Raw genomic sequence first — 19,565 nt, 5'->3', positions numbered from 1 at the left:
GATTTTTGAAAAATAATTTTCATATTTTTAAGTATTTGTTTGGTTGAAAATTGGTTGATCAACGAAAAAAAATTTAATGATCAATGTAAAATTAGATTTTTTTTTTTTTTAAATTGTCTTATAGATTTGAAAAATGAAAGACATTTTTTGAAAAAAAATTGTCTATGAGTATAATTATTTATTAATACTTTTGAGCATAATTTTATTTATAAATAATATTATATTATAATATACTAATAAATAATGTTATATTAATAAACAATATTATTTTAATATAATATACTATTAATATTATTAATATTATATTACAATATATTAATAAATAATATTATAATACATCAGTAAATAATATTATATTAATAAATAAATCATATTATATTAATAAAATCATATTATAATATTATAATAATAATAATATAATAAATATTATTAATTTAATTAATTTAATTATAATAATATATGAATAAATAAGATATTATTAATAAATAATATAATATATTAATAAATAATATAAAGAGCAATAAATAGTTTTATTTTAAGTATTTTTTATATTAACAGAATATTTTAATATTAAATATTATTAAAATATAATTATTTTTTAATTTTAATAAATTTAATAATAAATAATTTCAATATATTTTAATAATAAATAAAATTTAATATTTTAATAGTTATATCAATATTATTTGAAAAAAAAAAAACAAAAATTTCTTTAAAACAATCAAACAATAGAAAATATTTGTTATTAATTCATCCAAACAACAAAAAACCTCTTTCAATTTAGAAAATATAAATATTTTTCAAAATTTATTTTTCAAAAATCATTTTTTATGAAACAAATATAGCCTTAAATTGGAAAATAAAATACAAAATAAGTAAAGAAATCACCTAAAATGTTAATCTTGAAAACTGCAGCTCAAAATTTAAGGACACGATCCACATTAATTTATAAAATCTTATTTATTTTGATCTCATTAAAATTTATTATTTTATTTATAAAAAATATTTTATAAATTAAAAATAGTGTGAATACTCATATTCTAAAACCGTAATTCGCAGCCAAAGGGCTTATGACTTGTTTTAGAACCTTGACATCGAGGCTGCGTCCCCTGTTTTCAGACTTTCGGTATGTTTCCATCACTGAATCCAACGTTGACTTATGTTACAATTTTGGTGTGAACACAATCTGAGGTGATGAATTTCGTTTTAAATCATGATCTCAAGATTATCATCTTCCACTCTGCAAGAAAATTTCACCTCGTCTGCCTGCATGCTTCGAATTCTACTATGAATGTAGAAGTTTTGAACAATAAAGTGGGCTCAGCAGAGTTACATTAGTCAAATTCTCAAAAGGAGGAACCAATGAAAGAGTTATAGTTTGGGGGTTTAGAACGAACATTAATTAATCAAATGTGGGTTAAGTATTTTTGGTTGAAGTTGACATATTGATTAACAAAGTATTGGATCATTTCGTTATAAAAGATTGACATCAAGCATTTTGACTGTTAATCCCCGTTTCCAAGGGTGCAAACAAATAGTATTGCTTATAAAGAATCAAGCAAAAGAACATGGAAAATTAGAGCTACTCTCAAAGTGAAGTTAGACTTCCGAGATCATGATTAAGGCTAAATTTAAATTGATGGTAAGATTAAAAATAATAATTACGATGAAAATTAAATAAAATTAAATATTATAATGTTGAAATTAAAATTAATGATAAAATATGTATTTAAATACAAATATAATATGACAATAAAATTAAGTTTCACAATCAACTGCTATAATTTAAAATATTTTATTTTAATTTTATATTAAAATAATTTTTTACTTTATGGTTAACGATGATAAAGATCAAGATCGAGTGAATTTTTATTCATTTAAAATTTAACATAATTTTATAAATTTAATATTTAAATCCGATTTAACTTGCATATATTTAAATCTGTAACCGTATTTGTTTTAAGTGTTTGTTGGCAGACCAATCTGTTATAGCATTAATCAAATTTCAGCAGGTGACTAATCTTTCACGGAAAGGCCTAATTTTCAAAGTTTAGGAGAAAACAGGCTTGAAGTTTGGTTTTAGAGATAAAGTTTGATGGAAAATATTGCTCTCAAACAGAGAAGCAGGTTAAACATAAACACCCTAAGGCATTAGTCGCCTTCAAATCGTCATAATCATGGCCTTAGATGATAGACTTTCAAAATTGTGACAATGAACCAATAAGAGTTAAAGTTTAGGGTTAGGTATAAAATATTCAAATTCAAACTTTCATAAATTTTTATTAATAAATAATTTGTAAATTAAATTTTTTTTTTAAAATTCGTAAATCTTAGATTGACGGCTTGCTTTTAACATTTGAGATAAAATAATATTTTCTGCTCCTAAACTTTTTTAAATAAAAAAAAATTGTGACAATGAGACGTTGGTTATAGCTAGATTCTGATGTAGTATTTAACAAAGTTACCTTGGCTTGGGATGCTATGATTCCCATTCTTGAGACTATCAAATATCAATGCCTACCGGTACCGGTAATGAAATTGACCTGCGCAACAAAAGGCGAAAAAATCTGATTTGATTTGAAATTTTGATAAATTAGTGAAGCTCATTATGACTTTTAAAATTATTATCTTTAAAAATGGCCTAATTTGACTCTCAATCACTTCAAATCAAAAGCAAATTGGATTATAAATTAAACAAAAAATATTATTTTCTTATTTTAAAAATTTGTCGAATATGATAGTTGATAGTTTATATAATATAAATTTATTTTGAAAAAATAACAAATTTAAATTAAATTAAGTTATAAAGATCAACCACTTGAATCAAAATAATTTGAAATTAAAAATAAACTATAGCGTTTAGAATGATAGCAGTAATAACATTCAACCTAAAAGGTAAATGTAATTACTTAAAAATAATCCAAATCAAATCTAAGATATTTTTTTACAGTTAGAGATAATCTAAATCAAATTTAATCGTTACTATTGATAGATTATAAAATTTTTTTTGTATGAATTATTTAAGGTTGAGTCTATCGTAACATGTATCAACAAACTATTAGGGATATTCATGATTTGATTAATTTTAAATTAATTTATTTAAAATTAAAATAATAAAATTATTTTATTTTTTATTTTTTATTTTTTTAATTGAAGTAAATTTATTAATTTTAAAATTAAATCAATTGAATTGAATTAAATTATTTTGATGAATTTTTTTTGTTAATCAAATAATAAATATATTTAAAATAAATTATATTTTAAACAATTTATTTCTTATATTTTAAACAAACTAAATAAAATTATTCAATAAAATATTCAAATACTAAAATATTATGTTAAAAATTTCAACAACTTATAAAATAAAATAATTTATTCATATATTTTTTATTTTTTTATTTAAATTTTGTTATATTTTAATTAAAATTTTGATTAATTTGATTATTTTAATTATCGAACCGAATTAATAAAAAATCAAAAATTTTTTAAAATCATTTTCATTAATCCACCGAAATTAATTTGATGATTGATTTATTAACCAAAATAAATTAATTTGATCAATTAATTCAATTAAAATCAAATTATAAATACTAAAAAACTATGGGTGATTACAACTTGATTTGATTTTTTTAGATAAAATATAATATTATGAATTTTTAAAATATGATTTATATTTGAGTAAATTTTTTTTAAAATCGATATAATCTAAATTAAATTTTATTGATTTGATTCAATTTATTTATTTTTAAAATTTTAAATTATTTTAACAAGATTTTTAGTATATAGAAATATATTTATACATAAAATAATTATATTTATTTTATAAAAATTTTAAAAAAATATATAAATAAATAAAAATATATAATTTAATTCAATTTTTTTATTTTTATATTTTATTCTAAATTTAGTATATATATTTAATATTTTATTCGAATAAAAAATCGATTCAAATCAATTGTTTATTTTCTCATAAATTTTATTTATCCCAACCAGAAACTACATTAATTTAAGGGATTTTTTCTGAGGACAGAAGGTTTTCTTCTAAGGCCCCAAGCCCCAAGGGTAAGGAGGGCAAAATCACCCGAACCCGTCGGGTTTCGACCCAACCCGACCCCTTAGGGTCGGTTTTTTTTTTTTTTGAAAATCGAGTATCAGGTCGGGTAGAGTAAAAAAATTTTCGGATTCAGGTCGGGTTTTAAGCAAACCCGACCCTACCCGACCTGATATATAAAAAATTTATTTTTTAATTATTTTTTTAATTTTATATTTTTATTTAAAATAATATTTTATTAATTTCGGGTCGAGTCGGATTGGATTTGATTTTATACAATATCGGATCGGGTATTAAAAATGAAAAAAAATCGTCAGGTCGGATTCGGGGCGAGCAAAAACCCGACCCGACCCGTTAAGGGTGGGGCCTGTTGGCCAGTGTATCGCCACAATCCAAGGTGCAGCAGCAGCAGGCAAAAGAGACTGCAAGTATTCTCTTTTATAATCCCATCAATCAACAATATAAGCCTCGGAGTTCAAATTTTACTTATAATCGCCTTCTAAACAATTGCCACTTAAAGTCACCATCGAAACTCAAATGGTTGATAATTTGATGATCTCAAAACCATTTACAGTATAAACTACTTCAAATTTCAAAAATTAAATAACTCTTTTTCCTATTATTAGTGTTTAAAGTCTTTTACTTTGATAATTAAATTGGTTAAGATACTCTTAAAATTTATTTGGATAAATTATAAAATTAATTTTGATAAAATTAAAATAATAATAAAAATTATTGTAATTATGATTAAAAATTTTATTTTAAATAAATTTTATTAAAATTATATTTGAATTTATTTGACAATTATTAAAATGTAATTGGATTTAATGGGATTGAATCCAAACGAGTACTTAATCATCACTTAATTATTATGTAATAAACTACCAAAAGCCAGTAAACAGAATCAAACGAACCTTTTACCAACCCATTAACCACTCACTTGTTCCAAAAAAATTCCTTACCAATTCCTTCCAAATTGCATTTGCATCCCCAACCAAAAAGGCAGAAGCCTCCAAACCAACCAGCCAGTAGAAAACCTCAGCTTTGAAAAATTCACACACACAATCAAAATTCTGAAAGTGAAACATCAGATTCAATCCAATGACCAAACAAATGGAAACAAAAAGTACCCATAAAAAGAAAAAAATCCACAGCCAAATCCAAATCCTCCCATGGCTGCTCCCCACTCCCCTCTCTTTTCTTTCACAGCTGCAATTGCAATACCACCACTCAAAATTTCACTGCCTTGCCACCTTACCCTGAAAAGACAAAAGTTCTTCCCCAGCTAATACACCACATGCTCTCTTTGCAAAACTTAAAAAAAAAAAAAAAAATTGGATTCCAATTCCAAGCCAATCTCTGTAGCCCATTTGCTGTTTGTTTTTATTTTTTATTTTTTTTTCTTTCTTGCTGTCATTTTCCCACACCCTCCAACCCCAATACTCTTTTCACCTTTTCCTTTCATTTCCTTCTTCCCCAAATTTCAAAACTTCTTCTCCCATTCTCTAACCCCAAAAACACCCAGAAATGCCTCCGGAAGAAGCTGTAACTTTTCCAAGCTTGGAAAATGAAGACGAAGAAGAACAGCCATACTCTTTTGCAGTTGAATATACCGGTCCTCCGGTACCGTACGATCTTCCACGCGCAGTTCCAATCAACGTCGAGAAAATCCCAGTAGCCACCGTAGTTTCAAAGGTACCGCTCTCCAATACTGAACTTCATATACCGGTTGTACCTCCAATTTTAGCACCAGATCGTAACAAATTGTCTAAAGAACTGCTTCTTCAACCGACTGTTTCACCAACTTCGGTTATTGCTTTTGAAGAAAGGGTTTCTGAGGATACTAATAACTGTTTGTTATCTGGGGAGTTGAGTAGCTACGAGTCTGGGGAGTTAGCTGAATTGATTAACAATAATGATAATTCTTCGAGGCGGTTAGGGGCTTGTTCTGTTAGTAATGAACATTCGAGTATGCTTGATTACTGTGATAGCTTTGGTAAATCGAGGGAAAGTTCGTCGAGAGCAAGGGTTTCGAATGATGATGATTTGAATCAACCTGACTGGGGTTCTAATGAGTCTGTTTTGAGTTTAGATTACCCCTCTTCTCGGGTTTCATCTCGTAAGACTGGGGATTGTAATAATGAGTCAAATGCTGATATTAAGAGACCTCAGGTTGTTACTTTTCGAGATATTGAATCGGATGATGGACTTGATGAGGAGTTTGGTCAAGATGAGGTGCAGCCTCAGGTTGCTAGAGTTAAAAGAGAGCCACAAACGAAAGGGAAGAAAGGGTCATGTTATCGATGTTTTAAGGGGAATAGGTTTACAGAGAAGGAGGTTTGTATTGTTTGTGATGCCAAGTATTGTAGTAATTGTGTGCTTGGAGCTATGGGATCTATGCCTGAAGGAAGGAAATGTGTTACTTGCATTGGATTTCCAATTGATGAGGCGAAACGTGGGAGTTTGGGAAAGTGTTCTCGAATGCTTAAACGGCTGTTTATTGATTTGGAGGTAAGACAGATAATGAAGGCTGAGAAGTTGTGTGAAGCGAATCAGCTGCCCCCTGAGTATATTTGTGTGAATGGGCAACCACTTTGTCATGAGGAGTTGGCTATATTGCAGAGTTGCCCTATCCCACCCAAGAAGCTAAAACCAGGAAACTATTGGTATGATAAAGTATCTGGTCTTTGGGGAAAGGTGAATATGGAATCTTTGAAAGACTTTGTTATTTGTTTTTTTTTTTTTTTTTGGCTAGAATTCATTTTCATCATTATGGAAACTAATGAATGTGCTACAAATAACAGGAGGGACAGAAACCTTCGATGATAATTAGTCCCCATCTAAATGTTGGTGGTTCTATCAGGCCAGATGCTAGCAGTGGAAACACACAAATTTTCATAAATGGTCGAGAAATCACAAAAGTAGAACTTCGTATGTTGCAGGTTGAAATTTCTAAACATGTAATGTTGTTAAGATGGTCATTATTGTGCTAGGATTATCAATGACTGTTTTAGTGAACATTGCAGTTGGCAGGGGTTCAAGTTGCAGGCAACCCACACTTTTGGGTGAATGAAGATGGGTCATACCAAGAAGAGGGACAAAAAAATATGAAAGGATATATCTGGGGAAAGGTATATACTATATACATATTTCAGCATGCTCTTTTGCCTTCATATGATTATTCTTTATTTTATTTTATTTTTTTGAGTTGATGAAGATAGTTCTAATTAAGCATTCATTTGTTCAAATTAAATTTAGGCCGGAATGAAGCTTGTCTGTGCTGTCTTGTCACTGCCTGTTCCTTCTAAATCTTCAAATCCTGGTGGGGAGCTGCTGAACAGCATGTCCGGCAGATCTGTTCCTGACTATCTTGAGCAGCGCATACTACAGAAAATTCTTTTGGTTGGATCTACTGGATCTGGGTCAAGTACCATATTTAAGCAGGTAAATATTTATCAGGAATCATATCTTCATTTTCATTGCTCTGTAGTTCTACTTATGTGCAAATAGTTTTCTTTGCTAAAAACTTCTTGTGTAAAAATCTCATATCATATTCTCTTTCACTGAAGGAGATCCAAAATTGGTTTAAAGAAGATATTTAAGTGCATCAGTCAAATTTACTCACATGTCAGCGACTGGATTTCCTTACGTTTGGGTATAATTCTCTAATGGTTCTGTAGAATTTATATATTTAGACAGCTGTTAGACCATAGTTTTGCAGGGGTAATAGTGCAAATAGACTCTCAGGGGTAGTGTGTTACAATATTTATGATTGTCAAGTTCTTGAAAGAGGGAAAATCTATATTCCTAATTGTAAGCATAGGAAATTATCCCTCCATTTTCATGAACCTTTGACTTCAGTGTTTCTGATTACCATTTTCCCTGCATTCAACTCATTATTGTTTCCTAAATGTCTTTATTTTAGTGTGCACTTGTCGTGTTAATTTAAGACAATTGCTTAAAGATGGAATGTAAGATGGAAACAAAAATTAACCAACTGGTCAATTGATCTTTTAAATGAAATGATTTGTTTCAGGCAAAGATTCTTTATAAAGATGTACCATTCTCTGAGGATGAGCGTGAAAATATTAAGTTGACCATCCAAAGCAATGTGTATGGTTATCTTGGCATACTTCTTGAGGGCCGTGAACGTTTTGAGGAAGAAAGTTTGGCTGAAATGAGGAAAAGGGCATGTTCCAAGGACACTGACCCTGAAGGTGAGGCTGCATGTTGATTTTATTCACCAAGTCATCCTTTTGACCTACATGTATTCCTTGGATTTTCTAATATATATATGCATGCTTCTACCCTCATTCAACCCTTTTTCTCTTTTGGCCAAAATGATCTTACTTTGAAAGGAACAAGCTTGTTACAACTAGAAATTAGTAACCATCTATCTCTTGCTGGATGTTCACATATGACACTGTTTATGCTATTCATAGGCAGCTTCTTTGTCGACTAATTTCTTTATATGTGGATATCATTAAGGATTTAAGTCTCTAATTTTTCCCATCCTTGTTAATTTTGAAGGGCTTTTTAGCATCTAATAGTCAGCATGATCATCATGAATTGATTAATAGTATCTCTACTTGAAGCATCTGATTATTTTTTTTCATATTTATTAGTAGGGAGTATTGATGATGGTGATGGCAAAACTATCTATTCCATTGGCCTGAGGCTCAAAGAGTTCTCTGACTGGCTTCTGAAGACTATGGTGTCAGGCCATTTGGAAACCATTTTTCTCGCTGCTACCCGTGAATACGCACCATTAATTGAGGAGCTGTGGAAGGATGCAGCCATTCAGGCAACTTACAACAGGAGAAGTGAATTGGAAATGCTACCTAGTGTTGCTAGTTATTACTTGGAGCGGGTAAGATTATGCTTGAAACTACTGAGCCTGTTTAAATTTGTTGAAAATTCTCAACATTTACTTACATGTCACTAGTTTTATGTATCTGAAGTTTGCTTGAACATATTGCGAGTTTTAAGAATAAAACTCCTTTCATCTTTCCAACTTGTTGTCAATAGCTACATTATACCAGGATGTTTAAATTGGACATTTCAATAAATTGCCTTATGAAGAATTATACACTCATAATGTGGTTAGAGAAAAACATTATTTCACTTGAAAGGAAAAGTTGCTGCCTTGCTTGTGTTTCATTGTCGAGCATATAGACCGTAAGGTTTTGTTTGCAAGATGAACAGATAAAAAGAGGGACAACATTTGGTTTTGCGGATATGATGTGATAGGTGTGATACTAGTAAGTGCAGGGTTTGTGCAACACTAGATTTAATGCTTCTGAAAGAAAAAAAAAAAATCTTGTGTGCTGCACAAGCATTTAGCTTCACCAAGCAAGTGGATAATGGCAAATTCTTGCTTCCTTGTTTGTGTTTCATTGTCAAGCATATAGACTGGAAGGTTTTGTTTGCAAGATGAACAGATAAAAAGAGGGTCAACATTTGGTTTTGTGAATATGATGTTATATGTGCTACCAGTAAGTGCAGGGTTTGTGCAACACTAGGTTTAATGCTTCTGAAAGAAAATAAAAATCTCTTCGGAATGGAGAATCTTATCAATTCAACGCAGAATCTTGTGTGCTGCACAAGCATTTAGCTTCGCCGAGCAAGTGGATAATGGCAAATTCTTGACCTTTGAGGTTCTTATTTCCTGAATAAGCAGAGCTAGGGATTCCTTAATTATGGCTCATTTAGCAATACACTTACCTTCTATTTAGGCTAATGCATAAGGTTAGGTGACCTCTTAATGAGGTCCATATCATTCTTAACACTGATCTGTCAAGCAATCTCAACCAGCACTCATGCTTGCACTTCTTTATGTGACTACGTTTTTTATTTTGAGCTTTTGTGCTGGGATAGTCGCTATGACCGGTGCTTATTTTTTATTAGTTCTTTCTAAGTAAATTTTTTTTGGTACTCTCCAGGCTGTTGAAATATTGAAAATGGACTATGAACCCTCAGACTTAGATATCCTATATGCTGAGGGTGTTACTTCATCAAATGGGCTGGCCTGTGTGGACTTTTCATTTCCCCAGTCTTTGTGTGATGAAAACATTGGCACTGCTGATCAGCATGACTCATTGCTCAGGTAGGTGCCAATATTGAGTGCGCATTTTAGTCACTTGTTTTCCAAATGCATTTATGTGCATTTTGTGAGGCTGTAGCTCTTATTGGTTGCTACCAAGCAAGTGGTACTTAAATCACTTGTTAAAACAGTTACTCTGTGGTGATCTAATAGCGTATTGAACTTTGAAAGCCCATTTTATTGTAATTTATATTCTCATGCGGAATGTATTGTTATCCTTATAGTTTCTGATTGGTTCTTAGGTACCAACTAATTCGAGTGCAAGCAAGAGGCCTTGGAGAAAACTGCAAGTGGCTAGAGATGTTCGAAGATATTGGAATGGTCATCTTCTGTGTTGCCTTGAGTGACTATGACCAGTTCTCTGCTGATGGGACTAATAAGATGCTATTGAGTAGGAAATTCTTTGAAAGCATCGTTACTCATCCAACATTTGATCAGATGGACTTCCTTTTAATACTAAACAAATTTGATCAGTTTGAGGAAAAGGTAGAACAGGTACCATTGACTCGGTGTGAGTGGTTTGATGATTTTCATCCCCTGATCAGTCGTCATCGTACAAATACAAATAGCAACAGCATTAATAATAATCCTACCCATGGACAGCTAGCATTCCATTATATCGCAGTCAAGTTCAAGAGGCTTTATTCTTCACTCACTGGGCGGAAGTTGTATGTTTCCCTTTTGAAAGGGTTGGAACCCAAAAGCGTTGATGCGGCTCTTAAATTTGCAAGGGAGATTCTGAAGTGGGATGAAGAGAGAGCCAACTTCAGCTTAAGTGAGCACTCATTTTATAGCACAGAAGCAAGTTCGTTCTCTCATTGATGTCTAATTTCTAGGCCAGAAAATGCCTCTATTAATTCATCAATGCCGGTGTACATACTATGCCATGTAAATGCACAAGAAGACATTGTTGCTTACGCTCTTTGCTGCTGAAGATTACGAATCAAGGCCGTTTTAAACATTGCATCCAAGTGTCATGCCTCGGTGCTTTGCTTGGATGCTAGCATACAAGTTATTTTGGAATAGTAATTCTCCATGTCTTATACTGTGAGTTCAGATGTATTTTTGTACAATGCTTTGTGTAGCTGCCACTTTGTACACAATTCATTACATTCATTTGTAAGATATGACGAAAATGTATGATTCACTGCTAGCCAGAATGTAGACCACCCTAAGTAGGCTCCTCCAGTATATTAAAGTTGTGAAAAAATCTCTTGGGAATGTGACAATTCATGTCCAAGACATGCAGATCCTATCTTTTCTAACAAGTCACAATCCTGAAGAGATGAGCTGATGGGTTCCTCGTCTAATTGCAAATCATTTGTAGTTTGGAAATTTTCAGCTTTGAAGCACATAGCGCAGCAACCGCTATCAGTATCTTGTTATGGAGAGCCCGTATCTTCCGCGGGCCATTTAAACTGTTAATCTGGCAAGAACAGCAGTATGCAATTATATGTAGTCAACAAGTAACAGCTGCCTCTTCTCTACCCTTATTTTTCATTTTCATTTTGTGATAGAGAGATAGAAGCACACTCAAATGATAAATTTATGTATCAGGCTGTTTAAACAAAAATCAGTAAGGGTTTTTCTATTTACATTGATTGAGCATAAATGTCTAAAATAACAACAAAACAATGAGATCTGTGTAAACAGATTTGCTATGGTGACTAGGTTGATGCGTATTGTTGACTTTTATAAAATGAAAAAGAACCGAACTGTTCAAACCCCAAAACTCTCCAATGGTTTAAGGAGAGCAACCGATTCAGGGGAACATTTATTTCAGTCATCTATGTAACTGTATCGTGCCTGCTCTTCTGTGTTCAATAAAATGTTTTTTATTGCCCAACCTACTGCTACCATTTGTTCCTTCAACGGGCCAAATTCTAGTTGTGCACGTTGCTTGCTGTCCTTTATCAGTTTAAACCACTCTTTGAGAATTAAGTCTGAGAAATCACTAGCCTTCATCATGCTTTCCCAACTACTTGAACGGAGGGCCTTGCGAACATAGCATGCCTAGAACACCACAAACATTTGGCCTCAATCTTAAGCTCACTAACTGTAAACATAAGCTTCTGTGTACACAAGTATCAAACTAAACGGGTTTTTGCGCAGTTTTTCAAAGATAAATCCTTTTACCTGCAACAATCCCTTGATAATGTCAGCTGTGCAAGCCCCTTCACGTAAGCAAAGAAGGATACCTTGCTAGAGTTTCAGAAGAGGCAAAAATTAAGGGGGGAAAAAAAAAAAAAGCTAGAAGTGATATTATCATTATATGTAAGCACCATAATTTATGTAACAGCTAGTAAAGATTTCCATTGTGTATGCACCTCTCTAGTTCTTGCCAATCGTCGGTAGAAGATCTCCATGCATACAAAATAATAATCCTTGTCACCTACATATTGCATTGTCATCATTGATAACTTAGGCAATTGACCCTTGGGATTCAGGCACCCTATCCTGATGCGCCATGGCTCCTTGCCTAATCCAAATTTCAATAATTGACTTTAATTTCATCTATCACTATAAGTTAATTCTACAACAGCTAATATCAACAGTGCACCAAAAGCTAAAGCACAACCATGAGAAACTTCACCTTTGCTCCATATAAAATTGAAGTCTTCTTCTTTACTCACTTCTTCAGGTGAAGGCACATGTCTGATTGCAATCCATGCATCAAGTATAATTTCAAGTCTATCCTGAATGTTGGAAAAGAAAAAGAGAAAAACAAAGAAGAAATAGAATTAATGAGACAGAGAGCTTCAGATTTTCACGAGGAAAATTTCCTCAATTTCTATAGAGAGAACAAGCTGCCCAAATTTCATCTAGAGAATGACCACTGAATAGGGCTGGCATATGCAAAACATGAGATGAGACATGCGGATTTTTGGTTTCTCCAAATAAAAATGTGAGAAAACTGATAAGCCATTGAATAATTGAACATGTAATGGAAGATAGAAAATGCTACCTTAGTTAAAGTTTGCAGATGGACGTGCTTGAGCCCCTGGTATATTCCACAGAGGTCAACTGCTGAGAAAAAGGGGTATACAATGAAAGGTAGGCCTGCTTGCAATCTAGCACATTAAGGACAAGTCAAGAAACCATGCTTGCATTTAGTTTCACAAAGAAATCAGTCAAAGGATGAAGCATATTTCTAATTTTTCCAAGGAAAAATAAAAATAATATAGATTTCCCACTAATTTCTGACTCTAATGTAACAATTCAAGTGTGGCAACCATTACTTAATATGTTTCATAATCAAGATAGAAAAGGGAACTTTGGCAGAGATTTTTTATAATAATATATAACTTTTATGCAGTGAACAGAAGCATTATGCACAACTTGAAACTATATTCATATTAGCACAGGCTTTAGACAAGTATCAGCCATATCAATGATATAGAATTGCCCTTATGAAATGAGGATGCCAGATATAACAAAACAAAACTAGTCATGTAAGTCCAATTAAAAATAATAACAGTCTGAACTATTATATCAGAGAGACGAAAAGGTGTAAACCTTTGATTGTTCTTGAGCAACATATTCAAAGCAGCAGCAAGCATGAGACCGAGGTTATCAAAGCATACTGATTGAATCTGAAATGCATTACAAGATCAGAGCATTTTCCACGCAAAAAGAATCAAAGTTTATGTGATGAATGTGAAGAAAGAACCATAACCTGTGACTTCGCAGAAACTTCAGCAAGGTTATCTGCTATTGCAAAGCTTCGATGAATGGCGGACTGCTTGCAAGGTTAGGAAAACATTAAATCACCAAATGAGAAGGTGCTAAAAGCCATCAACACAGGAAAACTTGAATAATGATTCCTTTTTGTTAAAAAAAATTCCTTGGGGCCAAGGAGAGTAAAAGGGAAGATGAAGCAAATAAGCTTTAAAGATAATTACATGATGTGTAAAAAAAGCCAAAGACAGATATAAATCTTCAAGAGAAAATAATTAAAGATATTAAAGCATAAATGAAAACTCAATCCTTACACTGGTTGCTATATAGCATGCCAAGCTCATTTGTTTTGCAATGTTGGCTAAAGATGCAAGAAGCAAGAAGTGCTGAGGAAATAAAGGAGTGAGCAGCTCCACTCCAATGCTCAAAGTGAACAGCAATGATGTTGAAAACCTAACTCTCTTCAAATGTGATAAGACAACAAATTAGAATTTTATTTCTTATTTTGCAGTTCTACAGTCACTGGAAAGCAATTCACCACATTTATTATATTTTGGAATTTCTGATAATATTTTACCAGACACCAAAATAGAGTACTGGCAACAGCAAAACTGCAATTTAGGGGAAAAAAATCATAAAACAAGTGAAAGCTGAAGATATCATATGCAACCTGCAACCCAAATCTAAAAATGTGTAATTCGTACCTTCAAATTAGTGTCAAAAGCAGAGGCCAAGCTAGCCGTATAAATACACCTGCTTAGCCGTCCAAGTCCATCCTTCAATACCCAGTTAAAGGCAGCAGCTGATGGAAGTGAATGAGAATGTCCAATACCCATAGCCCGAAACATAGCCTGTTTTGATCACATTCTGTCAAAAATAAGTTAAATACAGTTTTTTCAAAGTACTTAAAACTGTCAAAACCCAATACATAATATATCCCAAAGCATTCAACAGTTGTTCCCCTACTACCTCCTAGCTACTCTTTCGTAAAGGATCGCCATTTAAACCCATTGTTCTCATGACATTAGCTTTAAAATTCCAAATAAAAAACAATTCAGCTTTGAAACTTGCATTAACCAAATAATAAAAAAGAAAACCATTTACCTGAGTAGCAAGGACTTGAAGAGCAGAGCTAAAAACCCTGTGCAAAAACTTCCACTTTACATAGCCCATATAATTTTCACTGACTTGCTTTGGAATGAAGAAGTTCCTAAAAGCCAAGCTAGAAACTTCAACTACCTTATCCAAATTGAAACAAAACGACGCCCCAGCGCCGCCAAAGCCATCGATGCTAAGCAACTTAACACGGTTCCCATCCCAGAAGAACCTTGAAACTTTTCCGTACCTCCGTATCGCTATCGGGAGCTGGGCCGGGTTTGATGACTCAAGCCCATCGTTTACGTCTCCTTCAAGCTCGTAGGTGATTTGGGTTCTTAGTGAATTGTTTAAAGTCAGGGTTTTTGAAGATAAATGGGAGTTTCTGGAAGTAGGGGTTTTTGGGGATTTCCACGGGAGTGCGAAATGACGAGAATTTGAAGGTGCATAGTAAAGAGTGGATTGCATGAGAAATTGGGGAAGATGAAATTTACGGTTTTCTACTGATTTTCCGGCCAAATCTTGATGGGTAGGTTGGTAAAGGGGGGGGGGGGGGGGTTTAGGGTTTAAGAAAGAAGAGCACAAAGGGGATAAAGTGACATATGACACAGGAAGTCACTGTATAAACCATAGACTCAGTTTGAAGCAAAACGAACCGTTTTAAGGGTTTGGTTCAAGGTTCAATATTTGGAATCCAACCAAATGAAATCATCTTCCTTTTGAAGGGGACTGCAGCCTTTCACATGAGGCCTGTTGTCAGTTTAACTATAATAGGAAGTTGATTTATGATATGAAGAAATCACTGGGAACACGAAATTACCACTTCAGTGGTTCCAAGCTGTATAATTCTAAAACTTTTATGTTTTTTTTTTTGCCCTTTATTGGTCTCTTTCAAAGAAAGTAGAAGGAGAACTTTTCAGTTTTGTTCTTGGTTTTAGGTTTGGTTTTTCAGCATGATGCGGTTTGCCATAGCCAGCTCTAAAAAGGAGTAAAACTCCTTTTTTTTTTTTTCATTGCTGCTCTTCAGCATTTCCTTACCGCTCAAAGATCAAAGCAGTTTCATCCTTCAAGCTTCATGCAGAGCCAAGGTTTTAAACTTTCTCTTCTTTTCACTTTCAGCATCTTTTATCTAGGATTCTTGTAAGAGTAGGTCAATTGAAGTTGAAAGATTGGTGTATGTATTTTTAAGTTTAATCTATGTCTTATTTGTTCAAGAACCGGTTCTTGTTTTTGTGTACAACCACTACAAACCCATAGTACTCTGCCAATTAATTTCTATTAATTTTATATTTTCTTTTAGTAATAGAAACTAGAAAGCCAATGCAAGCCTGGTCTCATCATCATTCTGTATTTCATGTTTTGTGTCTCAGGAATGGCAGCAATGAGTCAGAATTGCAGAATATCGGAGAAACACAAGTATTGGAAAGAATTTCAATCCAACAGGCATCAGTTTTTCAAGATAATGGTTGGTGATTTTAGAAATCATCTGGTAAATGACGAATGATGAACCCTTGAGCATTAATATGATCCCTGTGCTTGGCTACTTGCCTCCTTGTCGCTTCCCAATGCCTTTTGATTGACTACTTTCTTTTTTGCTTGTTTTGCAGAGGATACCTAGAAAATTTATGAGCAATTTCAGGGAGAATTTGTCAGGGACTATCCACCTTAGAGGTCCAAGTGGATTCATGTGGACTGTGGAACTCGAAAGAATGTTTGGCGATGTAGTTTTCCGAAATGGTTGGGAAATTTTTGTGAAAGAGCATAGTTTGGCAGAGGCTGATTTACTTGTTTTCCGCTATGATGGCAACTCAACTTTCAATGTAGTTATATTTGATCCAAGTGGCTGTGAGCGAGAAGGGTCATACTTTGTCAAGAAACACATGAATGCCTGTTCAAGTGGCAGATGTGTGTTTCAAAAGGAAGATGGAGAAGACTTTGAAGAAGTTATAGACTTGGACAAAATCCATGAAAACCATATGCAAAAAGAGAAGATCAACAAGAGGAGAGGAAGACCAAGTTCAAAAGCTGTTGACACCTTCTATAAACGTGTTCAACTGAAAGCAACAACGAAAAAGCAGCCTCAAGTTAGAAAATCTGCAAGGGATGGAATCATAGTATTGATGGATGAATCAGATGAAGCCTCAGGATGTGCAATGGAGGCCAGTGAAAATTGGGGTATTGAGTCTGTATCTTTGAAGCGTAAATCAGAAAGGCAAGAAGGTTTATTTCCCCTAAATCCTCATAGGAGAAATTGATAGCTTTAGAAGTCAAATCTTCTAAATGAACGAAAGATGGAAATGTAGTTTTATCCTCCACTACAAATTAGATAATTTTCCTTTTTTTTTTGTGTTTCAATATACTACAACTCTATGTTTCTCACTTTCCCCCTCCTTTTTGGTTGCTTACAAATGATTCAGGTAAAATTCAAAGGCAAGTAGATTTGCAAGGAACTTATAATCTGTTTTTCATATCAAACAGACGAGAGTTAACAGCGGAGGAGAAGCAAAGATCCTGTAAATTGGCCAGGCAGTATTCATCAACAAAACCCTCTTTTAGCATTATTATGAAGCCTTCTCACGTTTACAGGTCTTTTACAGTGGTAAAATCTTTGTCCTTATGTGTCATTCTAGCCATTAAAAATCTCGATTAAGAATTCTACTACAATAATCCTTTAAGGCTATGACTAGTGAGTATTGTCTAGCTGTTCATCAGCCTAAGTTACTCAATCTTGAACTGTATCTTTGATCAGAAATCTCATTAAAATTCCTCTGCATGTAGAGTATTCCCAAAAGATGGGAAGCCATGCACATCCTTGATGGTGTTAGAATAGCTGAGCTGAGAGTCCCACCAGGTGAGAAGAGATGGCTTGTAAGAATTACAAGCTCCAAGTGGAGAACAGCATTCACAAGAGGATGGGTCAAGTTTGTCAAGGATAACAACTTGGAAGAGCATGATGCTTGTGTTTTTGAGTTCAATGAGGAAAGCAAAGCCAACAGGAAAATCATATTCTTTAATGTTATCATCTTTCGAGCTTTGGATGAGATAGTCACCTTGACACAGTTCTCACGGACTCAACCAAGCCCTTCCGGTTATCGAGAAATTACTGCCTAATCATGAAGTTGATATATATATATATATATATATATATATTACTTGTTTAGGATTACTCAAAGATACTGTTCAAGATCTTTTAAAGTACCTTATCTGATTTATTGTGATTTAGAAATATATTATGACTATCATGGATTGCTTTTGTATCTGTCATGCCTGGTCCAAACAGGCTTATTTACGTTGAACTCAGTGTTTTCATGGAAAATTACCTTTCCATAATCTTCCGGCAGATTTGAATCTAGGTAACAAAGAAAATAGTACACTTTCTTTACCACTTGAGTCAATTATTCATTGGTATCTGTCACATTTATTATGTGATTAGTAAATGTGTGATGAGACAATTAAACAAGTTTTTGGATGGTTATTTTGGTGGTATGACTTCAACAAAAAACGAGAGCTAGGTAATTGGTTGCAGTCTTTTATCTGTTAATGAATTTTTATTTCAACAAATAACAAGCTATAGACTGTCTCCAAGAAAAATAGTCCTTGAATCATCAGAATTTTTCCTGATGGTGCCACAAGAAAATATTGTTCTTTTTAGTAATGGTCAACAGCTTGATTAGTTTATTTTATCATGCATCTCATGAATTTGTTTATGGCCTAACTCTAAGATATCATGATTTGGTTGGACGGGTAATTGGTCATGGCTTAGGTCCTATGAGATGTTCAGAAACTGAATGTTGGCTGGAGGCGGTCACATGCATGTAGTCAGCCCGCAAAGAAAAGACAACAATGGCAACTACATTAGATCTGCTTGAAGATTTTTGTCGATTTATCCACTATTGCTCTACCTTTGTCAACCTTTTGAGGTTGTGTGGCTTTTTTTTTTTTTTTTTTTGGGTTGAATAAACTTCAATTGTTCTAAAGAAGTTCTGGTTGTATTTTCTTGACCAATGTCCTGAAGAAGTTATTGTCGGGTTGTGTGACAGAATGCTACTCTGTGCCATATACAACAAGGAAAACCATAAGCACATAGCAACAATCAGCTCAATAACAGAGTGCTCGTGCACAATCCAGGGTTAAATGATGGGGCTTTGTCAATGATTTTATTCTGATTTGGTTGCTTTCGTGTGTTATATAGATTTGGAATCTGCTTTCTTTATGTTATGGTCGTGGCTTACTCAAGTGGTTCAACATAAAGCGGCGAATTGAATAAAGACAGGACTTTAGACGATGCACGAATCAGAAATTCAATTTTCTGGCCATCTGTTGCTTTCACTCATTAAGAATATTATTATTTATAAGTTTTATTAACTGAAAATGCCATTGTACCATAGCCCTTTAACAATTCAGAAGCTTTTTTGTATTCGCATTATGTGTCTTAATAATAATAATTATTCAGGATGATGATGAGAAGCAAAATCTTCCATATCTAACAGTTTTAACTGGTGGCCAACTGCATCTCCAATCAGATGAAGTTTGTCAACGTTTCACCATCACCAACCACCTCGTACAAGTTCGCTGTAGAAGACAGCTCGCCTTAGAGAAGCTTTCAAATACGGTGATCCCCTTGTTCAACTGACAAGG

The 19,565-nt window shown here is 33.2% G+C and overlaps 3 protein-coding genes across 8 annotated transcripts; 2 read left to right on the top strand and 1 right to left on the bottom strand.

Moving 5' to 3' along the window:
• The first annotated feature begins 5,048 nt into the window (after positions 1-5,048).
• On the top strand, positions 5,049-11,383 carry LOC111300013 (extra-large guanine nucleotide-binding protein 1-like). Of its 2 annotated transcripts, none has more exons than XM_022895582.2 (8): positions 5,049-6,748; positions 6,856-6,993; positions 7,078-7,182; positions 7,310-7,495; positions 8,088-8,268; positions 8,677-8,921; positions 9,994-10,157; positions 10,397-11,383. In XM_022895582.2, exons 1-8 carry the CDS (start codon positions 5,579-5,581, stop codon positions 10,974-10,976), a joined length of 2,769 nt encoding a protein of 922 aa, XP_022751317.1. In that variant the 5' UTR covers positions 5,049-5,578; the 3' UTR covers positions 10,977-11,383. The 2 variants fall into 2 exon arrangements, with proteins under 2 accessions (XP_022751317.1, XP_022751318.1); XM_022895583.2 differs by having other exon boundaries at positions 5,069-6,748; positions 8,680-8,921.
• A 309-nt stretch (positions 11,384-11,692) lies between these two features.
• On the bottom strand, positions 11,693-15,557 carry RUS4 (root UVB sensitive protein (Protein of unknown function, DUF647)). Of its 4 annotated transcripts, XM_022895584.2 has the most exons (10): positions 14,937-15,557; positions 14,537-14,683; positions 14,147-14,293; positions 13,831-13,893; positions 13,671-13,747; positions 13,120-13,225; positions 12,748-12,850; positions 12,482-12,633; positions 12,291-12,356; positions 11,693-12,167 (listed from the first exon to the last, which is right to left on the bottom strand). In XM_022895584.2, the coding sequence occupies exons 1-10, from the start codon at positions 15,393-15,395 to the stop codon at positions 11,934-11,936; spliced, it is 1,554 nt and encodes a 517-aa protein (XP_022751319.1). In that variant the 5' UTR covers positions 15,396-15,557; the 3' UTR covers positions 11,693-11,933. The 4 variants fall into 4 exon arrangements, with proteins under 4 accessions (XP_022751319.1, XP_022751320.1, XP_022751322.1 ...); XM_022895585.2 differs by lacking the exon at positions 12,291-12,356; XM_022895587.2 differs by lacking the exon at positions 14,147-14,293.
• A 205-nt stretch (positions 15,558-15,762) lies between these two features.
• LOC111300015 (B3 domain-containing transcription factor VRN1-like) lies at positions 15,763-18,184 on the top strand. Of its 2 annotated transcripts, none has more exons than XM_089747960.1 (5): positions 15,763-16,015; positions 16,298-16,416; positions 16,535-17,139; positions 17,406-17,526; positions 17,706-18,184. In XM_089747960.1, exons 1-5 carry the CDS (start codon positions 16,003-16,005, stop codon positions 18,036-18,038), a joined length of 1,191 nt encoding a protein of 396 aa, XP_089604086.1. In that variant the 5' UTR covers positions 15,763-16,002; the 3' UTR covers positions 18,039-18,184. The 2 variants fall into 2 exon arrangements, with proteins under 2 accessions (XP_089604086.1, XP_022751324.1); XM_022895589.2 differs by having other exon boundaries at positions 16,535-17,147; positions 17,345-17,526.
• Positions 18,185-19,565: the final 1,381 nt, after the last annotated feature.

This window comes from Durio zibethinus, chromosome 18 (assembly GCF_047325235.1).
Source record: "Durio zibethinus cultivar Kanyao isolate XHJ-2024 chromosome 18, ASM4732523v1, whole genome shotgun sequence".
NCBI classification, from domain to species: domain Eukaryota; kingdom Viridiplantae; phylum Streptophyta; class Magnoliopsida; order Malvales; family Malvaceae; genus Durio; species Durio zibethinus.
Note: the sequence above shows the minus strand (reverse complement) of the source record. Positions and strands in the feature narration are given on the sequence as shown.

Coding starts and splice junctions, on each gene's coding strand:
- LOC111300013 (XM_022895582.2), top strand. CDS start 5,579: ATGCCTCCGGAAGAAGCTGTAACTTTTCCAAGCTTGGAAAATGAAGAC. Junction 7,496..8,087: donor CAAGTACCATATTTAAGCAG/GTAAATATTTAT, acceptor GATTTGTTTCAG/GCAAAGATTCTTTATAAAGA. Junction 8,922..9,993: donor CTAGTTATTACTTGGAGCGG/GTAAGATTATGC, acceptor GGTACTCTCCAG/GCTGTTGAAATATTGAAAAT.
- LOC111300015 (XM_022895589.2), top strand. Junction 16,417..16,534: donor GTGATTTTAGAAATCATCTG/GTAAATGACGAA, acceptor CTTGTTTTGCAG/AGGATACCTAGAAAATTTAT. Junction 17,527..17,705: donor TTTACAGGTCTTTTACAGTG/GTAAAATCTTTG, acceptor CTCTGCATGTAG/AGTATTCCCAAAAGATGGGA.
- RUS4 (XM_022895584.2), bottom strand. CDS start 15,395: ATGCAATCCACTCTTTACTATGCACCTTCAAATTCTCGTCATTTCGCA. Junction 12,851..13,119: donor ATCTGCAAACTTTAACTAAG/GTAGCATTTTCT, acceptor TCCAACATTCAG/GATAGACTTGAAATTATACT. Junction 12,357..12,481: donor GATTGGCAAGAACTAGAGAG/GTGCATACACAA, acceptor CTGAAACTCTAG/CAAGGTATCCTTCTTTGCTT.